The sequence below is a fragment of the Talpa europaea genome (assembly GCF_964194135.1).
Source record: "Talpa europaea genome assembly, chromosome: 7".
Lineage (NCBI taxonomy): Eukaryota > Metazoa > Chordata > Mammalia > Eulipotyphla > Talpidae > Talpa > Talpa europaea.
Window position 1 is genome coordinate 121,140,714 of NC_140074.1, and position 20,353 is coordinate 121,161,066.

The 20,353-nt window shown below is 47.4% G+C and overlaps 2 protein-coding genes across 2 annotated transcripts; both read left to right on the forward strand.

The window, feature by feature from the left end:
- Positions 1-4,260: 4,260 nt before the first annotated feature.
- Positions 4,261-6,905, forward strand: RPL27 (ribosomal protein L27; the record flags this gene model as incomplete). Its single annotated transcript, XM_084237251.1, has 4 exons — positions 4,261-4,341; positions 5,336-5,505; positions 6,617-6,727; positions 6,832-6,905. 4 exons carry the CDS (start codon positions 4,261-4,263, stop codon positions 6,878-6,880), a joined length of 411 nt encoding a protein of 136 aa, XP_084093377.1. The 3' UTR covers positions 6,881-6,905.
- Positions 6,906-10,173: 3,268 nt separating this feature from the next.
- IFI35 (interferon induced protein 35) lies at positions 10,174-20,192 on the forward strand. Its single transcript, XM_084239419.1, has 7 exons — positions 10,174-10,308; positions 18,378-18,476; positions 18,836-18,983; positions 19,053-19,159; positions 19,257-19,443; positions 19,538-19,644; positions 19,867-20,192. The coding sequence occupies exons 1-7, from the start codon at positions 10,288-10,290 to the stop codon at positions 20,044-20,046; spliced, it is 849 nt and encodes a 282-aa protein (XP_084095545.1). The 5' UTR covers positions 10,174-10,287; the 3' UTR covers positions 20,047-20,192.
- Positions 20,193-20,353: the final 161 nt, after the last annotated feature.

Here is a 20,353-nt window from a genome sequence, read left to right on the forward strand (position 1 = left end):
GTTTGAGTTAACCCACCAATGTGTCGGATCATATGTGATATTAGGAAAGCCCAGTTACTCTCTCCCTGGCAGTGAATGGCAGTGGGAATGAGTTCATCCTAGGAGATATCCAGCTTGAGGTTCCTGTTATTTCAGAGCCATCTTCCTTCACTTGAGACGGGCTTGAGAGAATCCAAAGGCCAGTATTTCCCTTCCTCTTACAAATAGTGATGCCCCTTTCTTCTTGACAACAGGGTCAGGGGAGCCTGTGTATATTCCATAGCTGCCTCTAAATAAAACTTGGAATGGAAATATCTATGAACAGGTTTTCTAAGGGAGTTAACCACAACTTGATTTTAATATGAGCCCTTTTTTATGTAAAGGTGAGAACTGAAATGTGTTCCTCATAAGGTAGTCTCCTCCTCACGGCACAGACATGTCTTTTGGCATTGGAGGTGGTTGTTTGTGAGGAATAAGAACCATTACCGGGTGCCATGTCCTCTGGCAAGTAATCTCTTCTCTGCACCTCAATGGATTCTGATATCATCCTTTCAGAAGGAACAGTGTTAGAGGTAAACTCCTTGAGAGAACCCTTGCCACCAGAGGCCAGCGTGGAGAGGAATATACCCCAGTGACCAACAGCAACTCCTCCCAGGGGTGAGACTCACCAGGCACCGCTTGTCCTGAAGGCTGGATGATGGAGAAAGTCTGGTCATTGACTCGGTACTACAGCTGGAGTGGGAACTACAGCAGATCACTGTTGACAGGCACAGGGCTAAGCATTTCAGTGGAAAACTGATGCTAGGCTGGTCCTATGTGGTCTATAGGGTTTTAGCCTTTTTTGTTCATGTGTCACTCAGCTTGCACACTGCTCTGGGGCTGACCAAAGATCAGCAAAGTGTATCACTTTCTGGAAAACCAAGTGGATTCCCATCACTACTGATTCAGCGTTGTTTAATGTATTCAATTGCCAGCTGCACTTTGCGTCTGCACTATTAATAAAGTGCATTTTAACTTATTTTTTCAACAACCTGTTATTTATGTATTATTGATAATTTACTAGAATTAGTCCTCCTATGTGAAACAGGATAAGTGTAAAATGTTGTGAACAATGATATATCTGTGGTTGCCAATAAAATCATAGTATTTTGTGTAGCTTCTCTGCAAAAACCTTCAAGACCGTTAGCTTTGGTTTAAAAGTCTGTCTGGGTATTATCAGCTCATCTGATCAAGATCAGTATTTCCTTAAGTTATGTCTGGCTCCTGACCTTTCTGTCTCTTCTCTGATCTCTGCCCTGGATCAACTCAACTTTGTTGGCATTTATATTTCCTCTTGAACAAATTCACTGAAAACTGCCATTGGCATTGCCGCCCCTCTCACCCAGGCTTACAGTGCCGTCACCATGGCAAATCTACAAAACATTGTTAAAGCCTTCTAAGGTGGTCTGCATTCATTCTTTCATCCTTGGGTGCCTACCAACTCCTGGCCAGGCTAGATGCTAAGGAAAATGGTAAAACATACTCGGCCCTCAAGGAACATGATCTAGCTAAGAAGACACCCAACACCTGGCAATTTAGGTTAGCCTATTAACACACACATGCTGGGTCCCATCCCCAGAGTAAATTCAGTAGCACAGGGGTGGGGCCGGAGAATTTGCATTTCTAACACGTTCCCATGTTTGTTATGCTGCTGGTCTGGGAACCACAGTGATCCAAACTAATCGAGCTGCGCTCTATAATCAAGGTAAGTGTGGGTTGGTTTGCTAAGGGGACCAGGGAAGGAAGAGATTCTGTCTGGGAGAATTCTGGAGTCCTTGAAGGGTAGGTAGGATTTGGATGGAACTTTCATCTAGCTACAGTGAAGGAGGGGAGAATAAGTACACATGCAACAAGCTGAGTAGAGACCCCAGAGCTCAGAGGAGGTTGGGTCTTTGTGGATTTGAGCGGGCTAGAACCCGGAGAGGTACACAAGGAGTGTGAAGTCAGGAGCTTGTGCTGAAGGGAAGAAGTGAGAGAGTTCAAACTTTAGTATAGCAAGCCAGTGAAGGAGTTCAAGCAGTAAAGTGGTGAATGTGGAGCTGTATTTAGGGACATTTTTCAAAATAAGATCTATAGATCTTACCACTGTACTTCAGACCTAAATCGGAGTATCTTGGTTGGAGATGCATCTTTAATTAGCCTCCCAAGCAATTATGACCCATTCGAAAGTATGAGGAGAAACGACAAGAAAAAGCTGAAATTGCATAAGTTAGGGAGCAGGCAGGGGAAAAAAGGGAAGATTTAAAAGACAAGGCAAAATTCACAGAATTTAGTTACTAATTTGATTTGAAAAGTGTTAGTAGGTGAGAAGAGTACAAGGCCGTAAGATTTAGGATTTGGTTTCTGTGTTCCCAGAAAGAAACAGCAAAGAGGCAGAAGTAGATAAGAGGAATAATGGAAGACCTTAGAGATGGTAATGAACAGAGCAGTGTGATGTATGGGAAAAGCACTGGGTTGAGAATGGGGAGACCTTGTTCTGTGCACCCATTCCGTGACTTTTCTGCCCTAGAATTCATCTTTGAGAGGTCAGGATGATCTCTGAGGTCACTTCCAACTGTAAAATGCCATGCCAAATTAAACCAGAAAATATTTTAATTGAATGTAGACATATAAATACATAGTATGATAAACCACTGGAGTGGAGTTTCTGAGGGCTGCAGGGAAAATTGATGCCTGGAGAACCTTAAGAAAAAAACTTGATGAAACCCTCATTTTCCCCTTATCTTGCCTGAGATTAGTTTTGTTCAGTAAGCAAAAACTCTAATATTTCTTTCTCCTAAACTGAAAAGATGTGCAAGGAACTACCTAAGTCATTTCCATAAATAGTTAATTTAAAAAAATTTTAGGTTCAAATAATTCCATTTGAGAGCCAGCTATACCTGGGTTCAGGCATAGATTCAAGTCCTATCTATGCAACTGATCAGTGACCCTTACCTAATTTATCCTTTCTGAACTTCAATCTCCTCAAGCCTAAATGGGAGGAACATAATACCAGATATATAGAGTTGTGTGAATTAAATAACCTGTCGACTTAAAAGTTGGGCCTCCCCTGGTGGCGCAGGTGGTTGAGCGCCGCGCTGTGAAACTGTCTGCAGCCTCTGCAGCGCCGGTTCCATGCCGGCCAGCGAGGGTCCCACATGGAGGGCAGACCTCTCCGCCCCTCAGCAGTGTATTTCAGTCAGCCTGACTGTTCTGCTTCCCACTCTGTCTCTGGTGAATCCTCTCACCCTCCCACGCATCTGGCCTGTACCCCGGTTCTTGTATAAATAAATAAATCTTTAAAAATATATATGTAAAAGTGCCTGGCACACAGTAGGTGTTCAATTTAGTAACAGGTGTAAAAGTATGGGTTCAAAAGTTGAACTGCTTTGATTCTGAGCCCCAGGTCCACCATTTACCAGTTTGGCACAGGTAAACCTCTGTGCCGGCCCTTAACTGTTCCTTTTAGTCTACGATGTCAATGTCGGGGGCTAGTGCCCTTGTTTGGTTAATACTCGTCTTTCCCTCCTTAGGGCTAGCCACCCGTGCACACTGCTGACACTAACATATGTACTATTTTGTTCCCAGTTTTGTTTCTGAAACGGAAAACTAACACTGAACCCCCACCCACGCCCCCCTTGCGTAAGCGAAGAGAGCTGCTACCACCAAGCGGGCAGCGGGGCCGCAGTGTGAAAAGACCGCTGCCAAATAGGCCTCCCTAGCTCTTCCACCCGCGCGTGCGCGGCAGGATTAACTACGCTTGTCTACTGCGGGAGCTGTTGATAAAGTTTGATTTGAATAAACGGGCTGCCAGGCCCTGCTTTCTCCCTTAAGCTTCTTCCGCCCTCAATACAGACGCTGAGTGCTCACGAGAAGCTTGGCGAGACTTACGGGGGCGGAGCCGGAAGTGACATCACCGCTCCCCGGGGTGAAAGGTTAGCGGAAGTGCTGGTCTTTCCTTTTTGCTGTAGGCCCGAGTGGTTGCTGCTGGTAAGTAGACTTGGGCAGGGTCTCCCAATCCATCGCCATCCGCGGCCTGGGCGTCGAGTCCAGGGGTGCGTCGTGCGCTTTCGGTTCCTCGGTCTCTGGCGGCTTCGGAGTGGACACTGTCCTGCGATCAGGGTCCCGCGGGCGACGTGGACTAAAACGCCCGTGAGCGCAGCCTGAAGTTCCGCGCCCAGAGTCTGGACTTGCGGTCAGGCGTCGGCTCCCGGGGCTTTGGCCCTACGGATTCTTAGCGGCCCTTTCTCCTTCTCTGCAGAAATGGGCAAGTTCATGAAACCCGGGAAGGTGGTGCTGGTCTTGGCCGGACGCTACTCCGGACGCAAAGCGGTCATTGTGAAGGTATCGGCCTCAAGAGCCTCTGCGCCCGTGCGCCTCGGGAATCGGGCGGGTTTCAGAAGGTTGGCAAGCCTCCTGGTGCGGGGGCTTTTGCCACTGAGCATTGGGGGAGGGCGGTGAATGCAGGAAGGCTTTAGGGAGAGGAATATGCAAAATAACAAAGGTGCCTTGAAACGGGCACCAGTCACGTACGCGTCCGGTACCAAAGAGACTTTAAGTTGCATCCAGCGTGTACTGAATGTTTGCTTGGTGCCTCGTCTACTGCCTTACGTGTTGTCATCCAATTCTTGCTGTAACCGTAAGGGGATTCCCTTCCACTGCTGAGGTTCAGCGAGGTTCGGTAGTTGACCTGAATCAAGCAGGTAGGAGGTGCAGCGCCTGGGATTCTGCTAAAAGAGATTATTTCCAGTCAAAATGGTCGCTTAGCATTTCAGCCCTTCACTATTTGCCTTCGCCTTACGATTCGTGGTATCTTGACCTCGCCATGGTCTTTCACATTATAGCACCACTGCTTTGACTGGGTGACACCAGGCTACACCTGTTTTCCTCCATCTACCTACCTGTCAGAATCTGGAGTGAGGCTGAAGTTCTGGAACCGTGCCTCTGCCCCTTACTAGCAGTGCACCTGTGCAGGAAGTTACAAATGTCAAATGCTGACAACCGATGCTTGGCATATATCAAGCACACTCCATAAATGTTAACATTTGTTAATATTTCTAAAATCTCTTGCCCCACAAGAACCTTTCTGAATTTTTCTTGATGGACTATGTAATGCCCTTGTTTTTACTATTTTTGGGGCATCTGCGAGCACCTAGTGTCTAGTTTGTGTGGCTTTCTCTTTTATAATAGTGGGTCTCAGAGAGCAGGGGGGGTGGGGGAGGGAAGGTGGGTATTTTTATTTTTTAAGAGACTGTCATTTCTATACTTGCCCTATCTGTATCTGCACAAGGTATGAGAGACTCTTGGTTAATAACAAATACAATTCTTGCTCATTCAGAACATTGATGATGGCACCGCAGACCGCCCTTACAGCCACGCTCTGGTGGCTGGAATTGATCGCTATCCCCGCAAAGTGACAGCTGCCATGGGCAAGAAGAAAATTGCCAAAAGGTCAAAGATCAAGTCTTTTGTGAAAGTGTATAACTACAATCACCTCATGCCCACCAGGTGAGCATTTTGAGAATGGGACTGGAAGTGCTTCTTTCTTCCTCTTTCCACGGTTGAATAAGGAGACAGCCTTGCAGCCATTCCAATGAGAAAGGAACATCATTTTCATTTTGTCACTTACAAAGTGGCTGTGGTCTCTGAATCTTAGTCTCTTTTTTCCATCCACAGTAAACATAGGCACGGTATCTAGTCTGTCGCCTTCCAGAGTTCCACTCACCAGGATAGTTATTACAAGCTTCCAAGAATAGTTGGTAAATGAATGAAAGCAAGTCTCCCCTAATTCCACTCAGCTGCTGAGCCACTTTTAGCCTTTCATAATATTGTGCAGTACATACACAGTCTTGGTACTAGAGAAGTTTTAGAAGGAAAAACAAGATTGGAAAATCCTGAACAAAAATACCCAAAACCCAGCAGCATAGCCCTTAATATTTGCTACCAGGATTGTGTGTAAAGATGCAGAGCTGTTTCCGGGTTCTGGAAAGCGGTGAGACAGTTTGTGTGTTCGTGTTTTTTTTTTTTGTTGTTGTTGTTGTGTGGGTTTTTTGTTTGTTATTTTAAGATTTATGCATAGAAGAACTGGGGTGTAGGCGGGGGTTGAGAGGATTCACCAGAGACAAGAGTGGGGAGAACAGGCTGATTGACTGAAATACACTGCTGAGGGGAGCAGTGGGAGAGACAGGACAGATCTGCTGTGCCATTTGTGGGTCAGCTCCCTGGCTAGGGATCAAACTCAGGCCACAATGGCAGTAGCATGATAGTCCTGAAACTTAACCCCTACGCCACCAGGGATAGCTGCCCAATTTTTGCATCAGTCGTGATGAGATTGACCCTGCCTGAGTCTGAACAGAAAGCTAGCCAGTTAACCGTGGTCATAAAGAGGTACTTCTTGCCTAGAAACAATGGTTATAGAAAATTAAGCATGAATTGTGTTTCCAATTGCTAGAATCTATGGAAATGGGTATTACAATTGAAGGTTTGAAAAATATCCTCAGGACTTTGGCATAGCTTTTGATGATTGCTCCTGGTGCCCCCCAATGTCCCAGGAGTACTTAGGGGCTATGTGAAAGTCCTGGCATGTGGACTGGTCCTATCTCCCTGTCATTGTCCCCAGGTACTCTGTGGATATCCCCTTGGACAAAACTGTTGTCAACAAGGATGTCTTCAGAGATCCTGCTCTTAAACGCAAGGCCCGACGAGAGGCCAAGGTCAAATTTGAGGAGAGGTAAGTAGGTTTAGGTGGTGGGTGTTGGGGTATGGCTTCACTATTTTCCATGAAGGGAATTTTGTTGTTCCTGTCCTCATTGGTGTCCTTTTTTTCCTCTCTAGGTACAAGACTGGCAAGAACAAATGGTTCTTCCAGAAGCTGCGATTTTAAATGTTTTGCTTTGGTCATTACAGATAACAAAAAAAAAAAAAAAAATGTGTCTGCCTGCTACTTGTATTATTACACTAGGAAAGAACATTCATGATAGATGGTGGGTGCAGGACTGTGGGGAAATATATATGCTAAATCTCCCTTTGTGAGATGTGGACTTTCTGTCTTACCCTGACAACCCTTTCATGGCCCAGCTGCCCTCTAGGTACTAAAGTGTGATCTAATGAACTTTGCCAAAAAGGGCTATTCCTGACATTTTTTGGTGTAGGGTTAGTTGGCATTCCTGGCTTCAACTCCTGCAACCTTGAGGACCTGAGCCACTCCCTGCCATCCCTGACTGTGACAGCCAAAGGCCCCTCTGAGCGGGTACTGGTTGTTTTGGCTTACAAACCCCTAACCTGGGGTTTGTTAAATCAGAGACCCATCTCCTGCAAGTTAGAGTTAGTAGGATTTCTGTCAAGTCAGTGATGAGGACTACACTAGAGATCTACAGGCAGCAGACTGGTGAGGGGTGTGATTAAGAGGGCTTGGGCCCTGAGTTGTGACACCACTGTTGGCAGGAAAGGCATTTGGCCTCTCAGGATAGCTAACTGAGGTAAGCTCTCTGGCTTACCTTATTAAAATGCATCCCTAACTGCCCCAAAGACAATTCTATAACCACCTCAGGAGCTCATTTTCCTGGAGTGTGGTCCATAGTTTTCATTGGAGACTCAAGGTCCTGTGACCCCAAAGTAAAGCAATTCTGAAGGCTCTGGACAGAAGCAGGATTCCATTTGCTAATCTTTGCACTTCACACACTTCCTCCTGTGATGATGAGAGGAAAGTGAGAAAGGGACATTGTAATAAAAAATCTGGACTAGGTAAAAACAGAAAACATGTTCTATGCTTCATGTTTTTATGTTTAACTTCTCACACTTCCGTATTGGGTATCTATTGAGATAGGCTCCTGTTTGTTTGTTTGTTTGTTTTTTTAATAGAGGCATGTTCTATTTATTTGTTTTGTTTATACATGCACTGGGTACGGTCAGAAGCGCGGGAGGGTGAGAGAATTCACCAGAACCAGAGCAGGGAGCAGAGCAGGCAGAAGGACCGAAGTACACTGCTGAGGGGAGCAGTGGGCAGCAGGAGAGGTCTGCACACCAAGCGGGACCCTCCTCCGGTGGCCAGGGAGCAGCTGGGGATCGAACCAGTGCTACAGAGGCCGTGGGCAGCTTTGCAACTCAGCGCTCAACCGCTGCACCACCGGGGAGGCCCAAGATAGGCTCCTGTTAAGTAGCTTACCTATTTAGTCACAAGTGGAACTAAATATAAGTGTTCCTTCAACTAAATATCTGAATTTTTGCCATCCTATCTCATCCTCACCTCCTAGCAGTGTGGCCTTTGGCAAATTTCTATGCTGTGCTTCAGAAGTTTAGGATCTCCTCTATAAAATGAAAAAAAACCAACTCCCTGGGGTTTTATTTTTTTTTTTTTTAAAGAGGCATGTTTATTTTTTTATTTGTTTTGTTTATACATGCACTGGGTACAGTCAGAAGCGCGGGAGGGTGAGAGAATTCACCAGAGCCAGAGTGGGGAGCAGAACAGACAGAGGGACCGAGGTACACTGCTGAGGGGAGCAGCGGGCGGCAGGAGAGGTCTGCGCGCCATGTGGGATCCTCCTCCGGTGGCCGGGGAGCAGCCGGGGATCGAACCGGCCGGGAGCAGCCGGGGATCGAACCGGCGCTGCAGAGGCCACGGGCAGCTTCGCAACCCAGCGCTCAACCGCTGTGCGCCACTGGGGAGGCCCCCTCCCTGGGGTTTTAAAGATTGAGTAAACCTGGGTCTCCCTGGTGATGCAGGGGTTAAAGTCTCAGCACTTCAAGCTATCACCAGCTTCTGAGGCACAATTGCAGCCCCCATCCAGGGAGCTAACCCATATGGTGTAGCAGACCTCTCCTGTTTTGCCTGCTGCTCCCCTCAGCAGAGTATTTCAGTAGATTCGCCTGTCCTGCTCCCCACTTTCTCTGGTGAATCCTCTTACCCTCCACACTTCTGGTCTACACCTCAATTCTTGTATGTATAAATAAAATCTTAAAAATGCATTGAGTTGGGGCCTCCCTCATGCACAAGGGATTAAGCACAGCACTGTGAAGTTATCTGCAGCATGAGTTCCATCACCTGCCTGCCAGGGAGCTACCCACATGGTGCAGCAGACCTCTCCTGTCTTACCCGCTGCTCCCCTCAGCAGTGTATTTCAGTCAGTCTGCCTGTTCTGTTCCCCACTCTGTCTCTGGTGAATCCTCTCACCCCCTGCCTGTTTTTTTGTTTGTTTTGTTTATACATGCACTGGGTACAACCCTCTGGCCTGTTCCGCAGTTCTTGTAAGTAAATAAATCTTTAATATATATATAGGGCCTCCCTGGTGGCGCAAAGGGATTAAGCACAGCACTGTGAAGTTATCTGCAGCACGAGTTCGATCACTGCCTGCCAGAGAGAAACCCACATGGCAAGGCAGACCTCTCCTGTCTTGCCCACTGCTCCCCTCAGCAGTGTATTTCTGTCAATCTGCCTGTTCTGTTCCCCACTCTGTTTCTGGTGATCCTCTCACCTCCCGCATCTCTGGCCTGTACCCCAGCTCTTGTGTGCATAAATAAATCTTTTTATCAACAAGCAACTATAAACCAGAGACACACTGGGTAGGGGGGAGGGAGGGGCGGGGAAAGGAAGGACTAGAGTCAAAATAAGGGGGGAGGTGCAATTGTATGGGGAATATAACCAAAATGAAAATACATTGTGCAAAGATGAAAAAAGATGTAAGAATTAAATAAAATAAAATTTAAATTTAAAAAATAATCTTTTTTAAAATATATGTATGTGTATATACACACACATATAGTTAACCTGTAAAGCATTGGGCACTTAACACAATTACCTGTAAAGCAATCAGTATTGGGCACTTAACACAATTACCAACAAGTGGTGGAGGGGCTTTATCTGCCTTGATGTTATTTCTCATGCAACTGGTAATGTCTGCCTGAACCCAGCATCTTTCTAGGCTCTTGGGAAACACCCATTAACAAAAGCAGACAAAATTCTACCAATGGATTTGTGCGGAGCCTGATAGACTGAGAATGAAGGGCAACAGGAGCCTGCTTTCACTTTGCAATTGCTTCTAGTATAGCTTATCCTGCGTGAGGCCTCAAAGCTATGAAGGCCCCTCCCAGGGGAGGGGATATCATCTAGGGTGGGTGTGAACACTGAAGGCAGAGTTCTCAGAAATGAAAGTGCAAGTAAAGAGCTGGTTGTGAACGGTGGGGCTCAGAAGTGTGTACACCAACAGGCCTCAGAAGGTAGTTTAGTTTTGGTGGACCCTGCCACTTTGTGCCCAGCCCTGAAGCCTTGGCTCTTTCCAACTGGACCCCAGGCCCATGGCAATGGCCCAAGAAGTCGTAAGTGAGGAGGAATGTGTTTGGGGTGGGAGCTGCAGAGGAGCGCTCTTGCTTTGAGGCTGGGTGTCTGCTGGTGTCTTGAGGTCTAACGGACAAGTCTCTCCCTGCTCATCTCAGATCTACTGACGTTCTGGGGACAAACTGCTAGGATTTCCTCCCCGCTTCGGAGTTGCTCCCTAGTCATTGCCTCAAAGGCAGGTCTATAACCTGCACCACAGGAGCTCCATTAATTCCTTGTGTGAATGTGCATTTTTCGGAGAGAGAATTCAGTTTCATTAGCTATTCAAAGGGTTCTGTGACCCCAAAACTTTCAGGATTTTTCTTTTAAAAAAAAAAATTTATTTATGCATACAAGAACTGGGGTGTAGGCCAGAAGTGTAGGGGGTGAGAGGATTTACCAGAGACAGAGTGGGGAGCAGAACAGGCAGACACACTGAAATACACCGCTGAGGGGAGCAGTAGGCAAGACAGGAGAGGTCTGCTGCCATGTGGGAGGCTCCCTGGCCAGCTCTGGCTCAAACTAGTGCTGCAGTGGTTGGCGAAAGCTTGATAGTGCTGTCTTTAACCCCTGTGCCACCAGGAAGGCCCACGAGGATTATTACTGTAGTCTTGTTTACAATAGGAAAAAAAAAAGCAATTGACATGATCAAAATAGAAGACTAGCTAAATAAACATAAAATATTATGTAGCAATTAAAGGACTAATGAAGAACATTTAACAACATAGAAAATGACTCATAAATTCAAAAAGCAAAATATAAAAGTTTATATTATAAAGTATAACTCCTGCTCTAATTAAAATTTTAACTTTACGATTTTAATTCATAAGGATATTTATTAATGCATAAAGCCACATAAAAAGCTCTGGAAAGACAGACACCAAAATGTTATTATTGTGTCTCAATAATGAACTTGGTGTGTTTTTTTTTTTTTTGGAAATATAGTTAAAAAGTTTCCTGAACCCACATTTCTTTCTTCCTTTTTAACATGTAAACATCCTTAGGGGAGTAGTTTTAGCAAAGAGGTAGTAGGAGTGTGGTGGGGGGGTGAACTAAGATTGTCCTGGGAACTGGGGTTCTGAAAGGTTGATAATATTAACAACAAACAGGTATTGCATGGGTCACTTGCTATCTGTCAAGCTCTGTTATAGATAAGAAAATGGGACTCAGCCAGGGCCAAATCAGAACGTGGATTTGGAACCAGGCAGGCTGACTCGAGCATGTGGTCTTTTAGGGACAAATGAAAATTTTCCAATGAGGAGCCCACATGTATGTAACAGGTCCGGTAGCATCAGGGAGGGAAAATATAAAGGAACTGAAGAGGGGATGAGGCTCATTCACCCAACAGCTCTCTGTTGAGTGACTGGTACATGCCAGGCCCGGTGCTGGGGTCAATGCCAACAGGCTAAATGGGGGACCAGTTCTCACAGAAGTTCGTTTAGTATGAGTAAAGTGTTCATGGGTCAGGAAAGGGGGGACTGCAGTAGACAGGAGGAAGTTAAAGGGGTTAAAGTCTCAGTGCTATCAAGTTATCACTAGTCAATGCAACATGAGTTCCATCCCTGGCCAGGGAGCTGACCCATATGGTGCAGCAGACCTCTCCTGTCTCACCCGTGTGATTCAGTCGATCTGCCTAATCTGCTCCCCACTTTGTCTCTGGTGAATCCTCTTAACCCCCGCATCTCTGGCCTCATCCCAGTTCTTGTATGCATAAATTAAAAAAAATTTTTTTTAAATAATAATAATCCTTGTATGTGAACTTCTGACCATTTCCTTTGATAAATAGGACTTTTTCTGCTGCCTCAGTCTCAGTGATCATTCTCAATCCTCTTACCCGGCCTGTTAGCCACTGTGTTGGCACCACTACTAGCTCCTCCACCTTGAAATATGGTCTCCCTCTTGCTCTCCCCGAATCTCACTAGCCACTCCCCTGCATTCTCCTTGGCTACTTCTTCCTTGTTCCTCTTGACCTCTTAGTGTGGGATGCCCCAGAAAGCCCCTGGTCTCTTCTCTGTCTACACCCTCTCCCTTGCGGATCTCATTTAGTTTTGTGACATTATCTATCTCCCCTATTTGGCTAATTCCTGGCCAGGGCCTGTTCCCTGAATGCTAGCTCAGCAGAGGCAGCCCTACTGGGATGTCAAACAGGCACTTCACACCTAATACATCCAAAACAAACCCCTAATTTTCTGCCCCAAATTCCTTCCTCTCACAGTCTTCCCCATCTCAGCAGGTTGCAATTTTCTCCTCTACCTGCTCAGGTTAAAAGGCTTCGAGTCATCCTAGGCCCCTTTCTTCCACGCCTTATTACTAATCCATCAACAGCTTCAATCTATCTAGACTCTTAACTCCCCCCTTGCACTCCACTGCTCCCACCTGGACCAAGCCACCAACATCACTCACCTGGATGAAGCAGTAGCCTCCGAGGTAGTCTCCTGCTTCTGCTCCTTCCCTGCATCAGTCTGTTCACCCCAGTCAAGTAAACCTGTAAACATTTAAGCCTGAATTGACCCCCCCACCTCACTTTGCATAAAAGACCTTGCATGATCTGACCCAGTTTCCTGTGTAACTTCACCTCCAACCACTCTCCCTGCCCTCCTTCTCCCCCACGGCAAATACTCACATGCTCAGGTACACCTGACAAGCTCCCACCTCAGGGCCTTTGCATTTGTTATTCCTTCTGCATCGGATCTGCCCCCCACCCCCGCCCCATGGCTTGCTCATGCCTTGCAAGTATATGATGAAATATCTCTCAGCAAGCCCTACCTTGATCACCTCGACTTAAAGCTGTACTTTAACATGCCCATCCTTCCTTCCCCTGCTTTGTCTTTAGCTCTTAGCATTAACATTGTAGACTTCACTTATCCTGTTCATTGTCTGGCTTGTAGACCACAAACCCCACAAGAAAGCTTTGTCTGTTGTGCTCACTGTAAGTTCCAGAGCCCAAAACAGGGCCTTGGCTCCTGGGGGAAGCCCGAAAGCTAATTGTTGCATGAGTGAGTGAATAAGCAAGTGAGCAAGTAGCCTTCCCGGAGCCCCTGTTTTCTTTGGCTTGCTTCATTCTCCTTTGTGTCTCTGACACTACACAATCCTGACTCTGGCAGTGCTAATCTCTAACCACTCCTCCTTTTCCTTCTCTGCATGCTTTTGTCTCTCCTGACCCCTGACTACATATTCTCAAAAATCACATTTTTAAGGCTCTGTCCCTCAGAGAGTTCTTCCATCCTCTTGGCTTTGATTTCAGCCATTACCACATGCTATTCTAACCCAGAGTTCTACCTCGCAAGTCCTGTCCCCGCCCCTTGTGTCTTTAACAGTTTTGGGTCTGACTTACCTTGGTTCACTTGTTAACCTTAATGAACTTAAGTTTCCTCACCTATAAAATGGGGATTAGGGCCTCCCTGGTGGCTCAGGGGTTAAAGTCTCAACATTATCGAGCTATGGACAGACACTGGCCTGAGTTGAAATCCCAGCCCTGGAGCTAACCTACATGGTGCAGCAGACCTCTCCTGTCTTGCCCGCTTATAGGGTCAGGACTACAATAGTGCAGGTTTTCTATGATCCAGCAGACCGGGTAAAGGAGTCAGAGTCCTCAGTGGTTTTTGCAGGTCTTTTATTTAGATTTACCAGGCATATGGCAGGCAGGGATGCTGGGGGGCCGGGAGGCTGGCAGACCTCCCAGCCCCCAGCAAGTCTTCACGCTGGGCTCTCCGACCTTCTCTCTCTCCCTCAGCTTCTGCTGCTGCTTTCTCGGCTTCTCTTTTGACTTCTACTGGTGTCCCCGTGATGCCGCCCTTAAAAGCACAGTCTTAGCCTAGGTGGATCCCATCTACCTATGCCCACACCCTACTCCAGGTGCCCACCATCAGGCATGCATTCAGACTGCAAGGATCCATCATCTATCCTGATGGCGGGAGGGCAGAAAAGCCTGACATTTTTTCCTTACCCTACACCGCTGCTCCCCTCAGCAGTGTATTTCAGTCAGTCTGCCTGTTCTGCTCCCCACTCTGTCTCTGGTGAATCCTCTCGCCCGCGTACCTCCGCCTACACCCCAGTTCTTGTATGCATAAATAAAATAAATCTTTAGAAAAATAAAATAAAATGGGGATGTAGGGGCAGGAATGGACACGGAGCAGGATCTCTATGATCCCATGCAGACCGGGTAAAGGAGGAGTCAGAGTCCTCAGTGGCTTTGCAGGTCTTTTATTTAGATTTACCAGGCATATGGCAGGCAGCGGTGCTGGGGGGCCCGGAGGCTGGCAGTCCTCCCAGCCCCCAGCAAATCCTCACTCTATCTGGGCTCTCTGGCGCTCTCTCTGCTTCCATTCTTCTTCTCTCGGCTTCTGTTCGTTCTTGGCTTCTGCTGGTGTCCCCATGATGCCGCCCTTATAAACTCAGTCTCTCAGCCCAGGTGTACCCACTTCAGGTGCCCGCCATCAGGCATGCATTCAGGACCACAGGGTTCCCTCATCTATCCTAATGGCGGGAGGGCAGAAAAACCTGATACTTTTTCCTTACCCTACAGGGGATTATTAGAAAACATTTAATATAGCACTTATTATATGCCAATACTATTGTTCCAGACAAAATTTCATAAATGTGTGGAAATTGCCTTCCTGTCCATTTTACAGATGAGGAAGTCAAGGCACAGAACTTTAACTAATTTGCAGTTTGTTAGAGGATGTGAGCCTGGAGGTTTTGCTCTGGAGTTTGTGCTCTTGACCATTATGCTAAACTGCCTCCCAATACTCTCCTTTGAGAACATAGATGACATGAGATTTGATCTTAAGGGGTGGTGAGGTTCTAAACTCGAGAAGTAAGGCAGAAAGGTGCATGTGGTCAAAATCAACCTTAAATCAACCCCCAGAATATCCAGATTTTAGTGTCACATCAGCCTGAGCTCACTGTAGAGTGGATCACAGTTGAGGCATTGGCTTGCATTTGGATACCATGTTATCATGTCATGTAAATATGTAGCTTGTGTAGTTGAATTCAAGTAAGGAACTACAACCAGCCTTAGTCCTGTAAGAGAGGAGGTTCAGTTGGGAAGTGAAGACAGGACAATTGTGATATGACACAATGAGAAGGCACCCAGCTGTGCCTGGTACTTAGCAGGCCCTCAATCACCACCTGCTCTCTTCCCTTGGTTGTTGGGTAGGTGGCATTGTACCAAACCCTCCACACCTACATCTGCCAACTTGCATTCTCTATTTTAACACAGTCACAGAGCCACAGAGTCTGGAGGCTTTTCCTTACAAAATACACTCCTCCTTGGTGCCCATAGCCAGAGGCCCAGGTCCACTCCATTCACTGAGTGAGAATTAGAGCCACCTCAGAGTAAGGATTTGTATTCCTCATTCCATGGTTTCCACTGTTCTGTTCACCGTTCTATCATTGCCAGATTGATCTCTTTCAAATACCATGTCGATTACCTCACTTCCCCTTTTAGAAAACTTCACTAGCTCCTCACTTCCTATTGATATCAAATCTAAACTCTCCTGCATGAAAGATTCTTTTAAAAATTCTATTTTTTAAAATGGTTTATTTATGCATACAAGAACTGGGATGTAGGCTAGAGGTGTGGGGGTGAGAGGATTCACCAGAGACAGAGTGGGGAGCAGACCAGGCAGATCTACTGAAATACACTGCTGAGGGGAGCAGCGGGCAAGACAGGAGAGGTCTGCTGCACCATGGGGGTCAGCTCCCTGGCCAGGAATCGCACTCAGGCCGCAGTGGCTGGCAATAGCTTGATAGCACTGAGATTTTAACCCCTGCACCACCAGGGAGACCCTAAAAATTCTATTTACTAAGCTTTTATTTTGTATTAAATTATTAAATAGCACTGACAATTAGAATTTCAATTAAGTGTAATTAGATCAAGCTGAAGTTAGAAGACAGACTGAGGACTAAACCTAGCTTACTAATGTATTTCACTTTTCATATACTTTTCATTTTAATATACTTTTCAAAGTGAGCCATGTTTTTCAAATAAATATACAAATAAAATTTGTAAATTTGAAATAAAATTTCAAATAAAAATAATTTCCCTTGGGCCTCCCTGGTGGCGCAGCGGTTGAGCGCTGGGTTGCGAAGCTGTCCGCAGCCTCTGCAGTGCTAGTTCAATCCCCGGCTGCTCCCTGACCACCGGAGGAAGGTCCCGCATGGCGCGCAGACCTCCCCTGCCGCCCGCTGCTCCCCTCAGCAGTGTCCTTCGGTCCTTCTCCCTGCTCTGCTCCCCGCTCTGGCTCTGGTGAATTCTCTCACCCTCCCGCGCTTCTGACTGTACCCAGTGCTTGTATAAATAACTAAATAAATCTTTAAAAAAAAATGATTTCCCTTTAAATGGGGAAGATATAGGATACTGGAACCACATTCTTATGGAAAAAAACTTCGTTAGAGCTGAGAGAAGTTTGATACTTCAGCAGGGTTATGCCCTTTCCAGTTTGTCAGAGTCCCCACCATTCCTTAATGTGTTACTCTGGCTCTCTTGACTCACTGATATCATCACACTGGCACTTAAAGGCACTAAGTTTGCAACCTCTGATTTAGAGACATATAAATAGGTACCTTTCTCACTGCTCATAAACCAGCATAATTTGGTCAAGTCCTAGTTTTCCTCTGCTTAATATAGAATGAACTCACACTGATTTTCAGTGCCCTCTGAAATACATTCCCATACCTTTATAAATTCATTCATTCAACGAACACAGTTGCTAAATTACTGTTTTGTGCTAGGGACTCTGCTCAACACCAGGGATACAGATGACCATGGAAACCCCTCTTCCCAGTGAGCTCACTTCTCTGAGCTGACCTTATTTATCAGGCTTCCCAGCTACAGGGTGAACTCTGCTAGCTAAGGTCTGCTCCATTCCACAAACAAAGGTGCATTTATTCGTATCCCTGTATCATTTCCCTGCCCGTGGTGTCAGTTCTCTCTGGACTCTTCCAAATCACACCAGCCTGAAAGGCCTCTTGGTACAGAGGAAAGGGTGGCAGTCAAGGAACAAGTTGGGAAATGTGGGGAAAATTACTCCCCCACTCTAGGCTTGATTACGGTGAATCACAGATGAGCAGCGTGGAGTCAGATTGCCTAGGGCTGAATGGCAGTCACTTAACCTCTCTGAGCTTTGGTTTTCTCATCTATAAAACAAAGATGAGAGTATTTATGTCCTAGGATTCTTTTGAGGATTGAGTCACATTATTCATAGAAAGGGCTTAGTACAGTGCCTGGTGTATGGTAAGTGTGTACTAAATGTTAACTAATAGTTATGACTAACACTAATAGTCACGACTGACAGCTCTAAGCCCCACTCCTCTTTTTTTTTTTTTTTAATTTTCTAGAGGCATGTCTTATTTATTTATTTATTTATTATTTGTTTGTTTGTTTTGGTTTATACATGCACTGGGTACAGTCAGAAGCGCGGGAGGGTGAGAGAATTCACCAGAGCCAGAGCGGGGAGCAGAGCAGGCAGAAGGACCGAGGTACACTGCTGAGAGGAGCAGCGGGCGGCAGGAGAGGTCTGCGTGCCATGTGGGACCCTCCTCTGGTGGCCGGGGAGCAGCCGGGGATCGAACCGGCTGCAGAGGCTGCAGGCAGCTTCGCAACCCAGCGCTCAACCGCTGCGCCACCAGGGAGGTCCAGCCCCACTCCTCTTGGCATCCCCTCGGACTGTCCCTCCACTCTACTGCCCGGGGTCATGTGATCGGCCACTACTTTGAGTACAGTTGTCCAGACCTGAGGGCTGGAGCCTCGTCTTCCACTACCCTGTGTGAGTGCCCAGCACCTTGCAGCAGTAGCTCAATGTTTGTTAAACTCCAGGTCTGCAATGATAAGCCAGGCATGGCTGCTGCAAAGACGCCTGCCCTTCAGAGAATGGCTGAGATGGAGACAGTCAAGCCCTCAGTCAAGCGGGCCAGGACCAACTCAGAGCAGAGTAAAGGGATTGACTTGTTCTTGGAATGAACATCAAGTCTAGTCTGGGGAATCGAGAATTGGGGCCCTCTTCCCCTGGGCTCATTCATTCTCTGGAAAGGGAGAGGAATGTCTGTTTGTACTCCCTTGCTCTAATAGACCCTCAGTAGCCTTCGGGAGGAGCAGACCAGACTAAAGATGAGGTTGCAGGAGCTGCAGCAGCTGAGAATGAAACTTAGGGACTCCTCCCAAGACAAGGTAAGCTGGAAAAGGGGTTATGGTCTGGTAGAAACAACGGGGCAGCTTGTAGTTTCACTTCTGAGTGCCATTCCTTGCTGCGAGACCTTGAGTGTGATACTTGAACTCTTGAACCTGCCTATACTCATCTGTGGAGTTACCTACCTTGCAGGTTAAGGTACTAAGATCTCGTATGTGAAGTGTCAGTGCAGGCTTGACCTGCATACAGCCACGCACATAGGCAGCTCATTTCAATGAATGTATCTACTCTTGGTTCTCAGCACCAATCTCAGGAAACTGGGGACACTTTCCTCCTGGGAAACAGTGGGGAGCTCTTCCACCCTTGAAGACTGCTTCAGTCTCCCTTTCCTTACCTCTAGATCCTATTCGCAATGCCTGAAGTGCCCCTGGTGTTCCAGGGACACACTCATCAGGGTGGGGAAGCACCGAAATCTTCGGTTTCTAACCTGAGGATCTGTTATCCTCTGCCTGGAGGCTCTGCTCTGGTGACCTTTGATGATCCCCAAGGTGAGCCCAGGGAAGCCTGAGGAGGGAGGCTGGAAGGTTCCCAGCACTGACCCTTACACCCCCACCCAGTGGCTAAAAGGGTGCTGCAACAAAAGATGTATAAGATCGACATGGAAGAATGCCGGCTGCGGTTGCAGGTCCAGCCCTTGGAGCTGCCTGTCGTGACCACCATCAAGGTGAGAGTGCCAGGTCCTGGATTGCACATGGGGTACCATGCACCTGGGCATAGGGGTGTGGGGCTGTGCAAGGACCACTCCCTCTTGTCTCCCCCAGGTGTCCAGCCAGATGGATGGCCAGAGAGTGCTGGTCAGTGGGTTTCCTGCGGGGCTTAAGCTGAGTGAGGAGGAGCTGCTGGACAAGTTAGAGATCTTCTTTGGCAAGGCCAGGAATGGGGGTGGTGATGTGGAGACTCGGGAACTGCTACAAGGAGGTGTCATGCTGGGCTTCGCTGAAGAGAAAGGTAAGTGCTCGGAAAATGGTCAAGGCACAGATGCGTCAAGCTACAGGAGAGGAGAACCCTTGAGGGTAAAGGTCCACCCTCCCTGTTCCTGCAGTGGCCCAGCACCTATGCCAGATTGGCCAGTTCACAGTGCCACTGGGTGGGCAGCAGGTCCCTCTGAGAGTCTCTCCCTACATGAGTGGGAAGATCCAGAAGGCCGAGGTAAGTAGGAAGGGGGAGGGAGGATGGAGGCTGGACCAGGTACCCTGACTTTGCCAGAAACTTTCCCAAGGAAGAATCAGAGCCCCAAGCCTCACAAACTTCCCAACCAGCCTCTCCACCCCTCCTGCCCCTTCCTGAGCTCCCATGGTCGTCACCTGCCCTGACCTCTGTTCCTAGCCTGATGCCCGAAAGCCTTGGCCCATCTCCCTGCTCCTTTTCCAGATGAGGAATCAGTCAGTGCCCCAGTCTGTGCTGGTGTTGAACATTCCCGACATCCTCGATGGCCCGGAGCTACACGACATCCTGAAGATCCACTTCCAGAAGCCCACCCGCGGGGGTGGGGAGGTGGAGGCCCTGGCCGTAGTGACCCCAGGACAGCGGGGCCTGGCGGTCTTCACCTAGTCGGACTAGAAGTTGCCCTTCTCATCACCCCCACCCCCCTGCCGAGCTTCTCACAAGGGGCTGCGGTTGGGTGCCCATGTACCAGGGAGATCTTGCTGGTCGACTGTGAGCAGGGATTATGAGTTGTGAAATGCTGAACAGTAAAAGTGCCCACATGGCGTGATCGTCTTCCTCATTTCATTTCATGAAAGGAAACAACTGGGCAGGGAAGGTGGCTGGGGGTTGGGAAGAAACCCTAAGCTTCCACTATCAGCGCTGGCCTTTTAGGAGCGCTCACCTTCCCCAACACTTAGGTAACAGGCAGGAC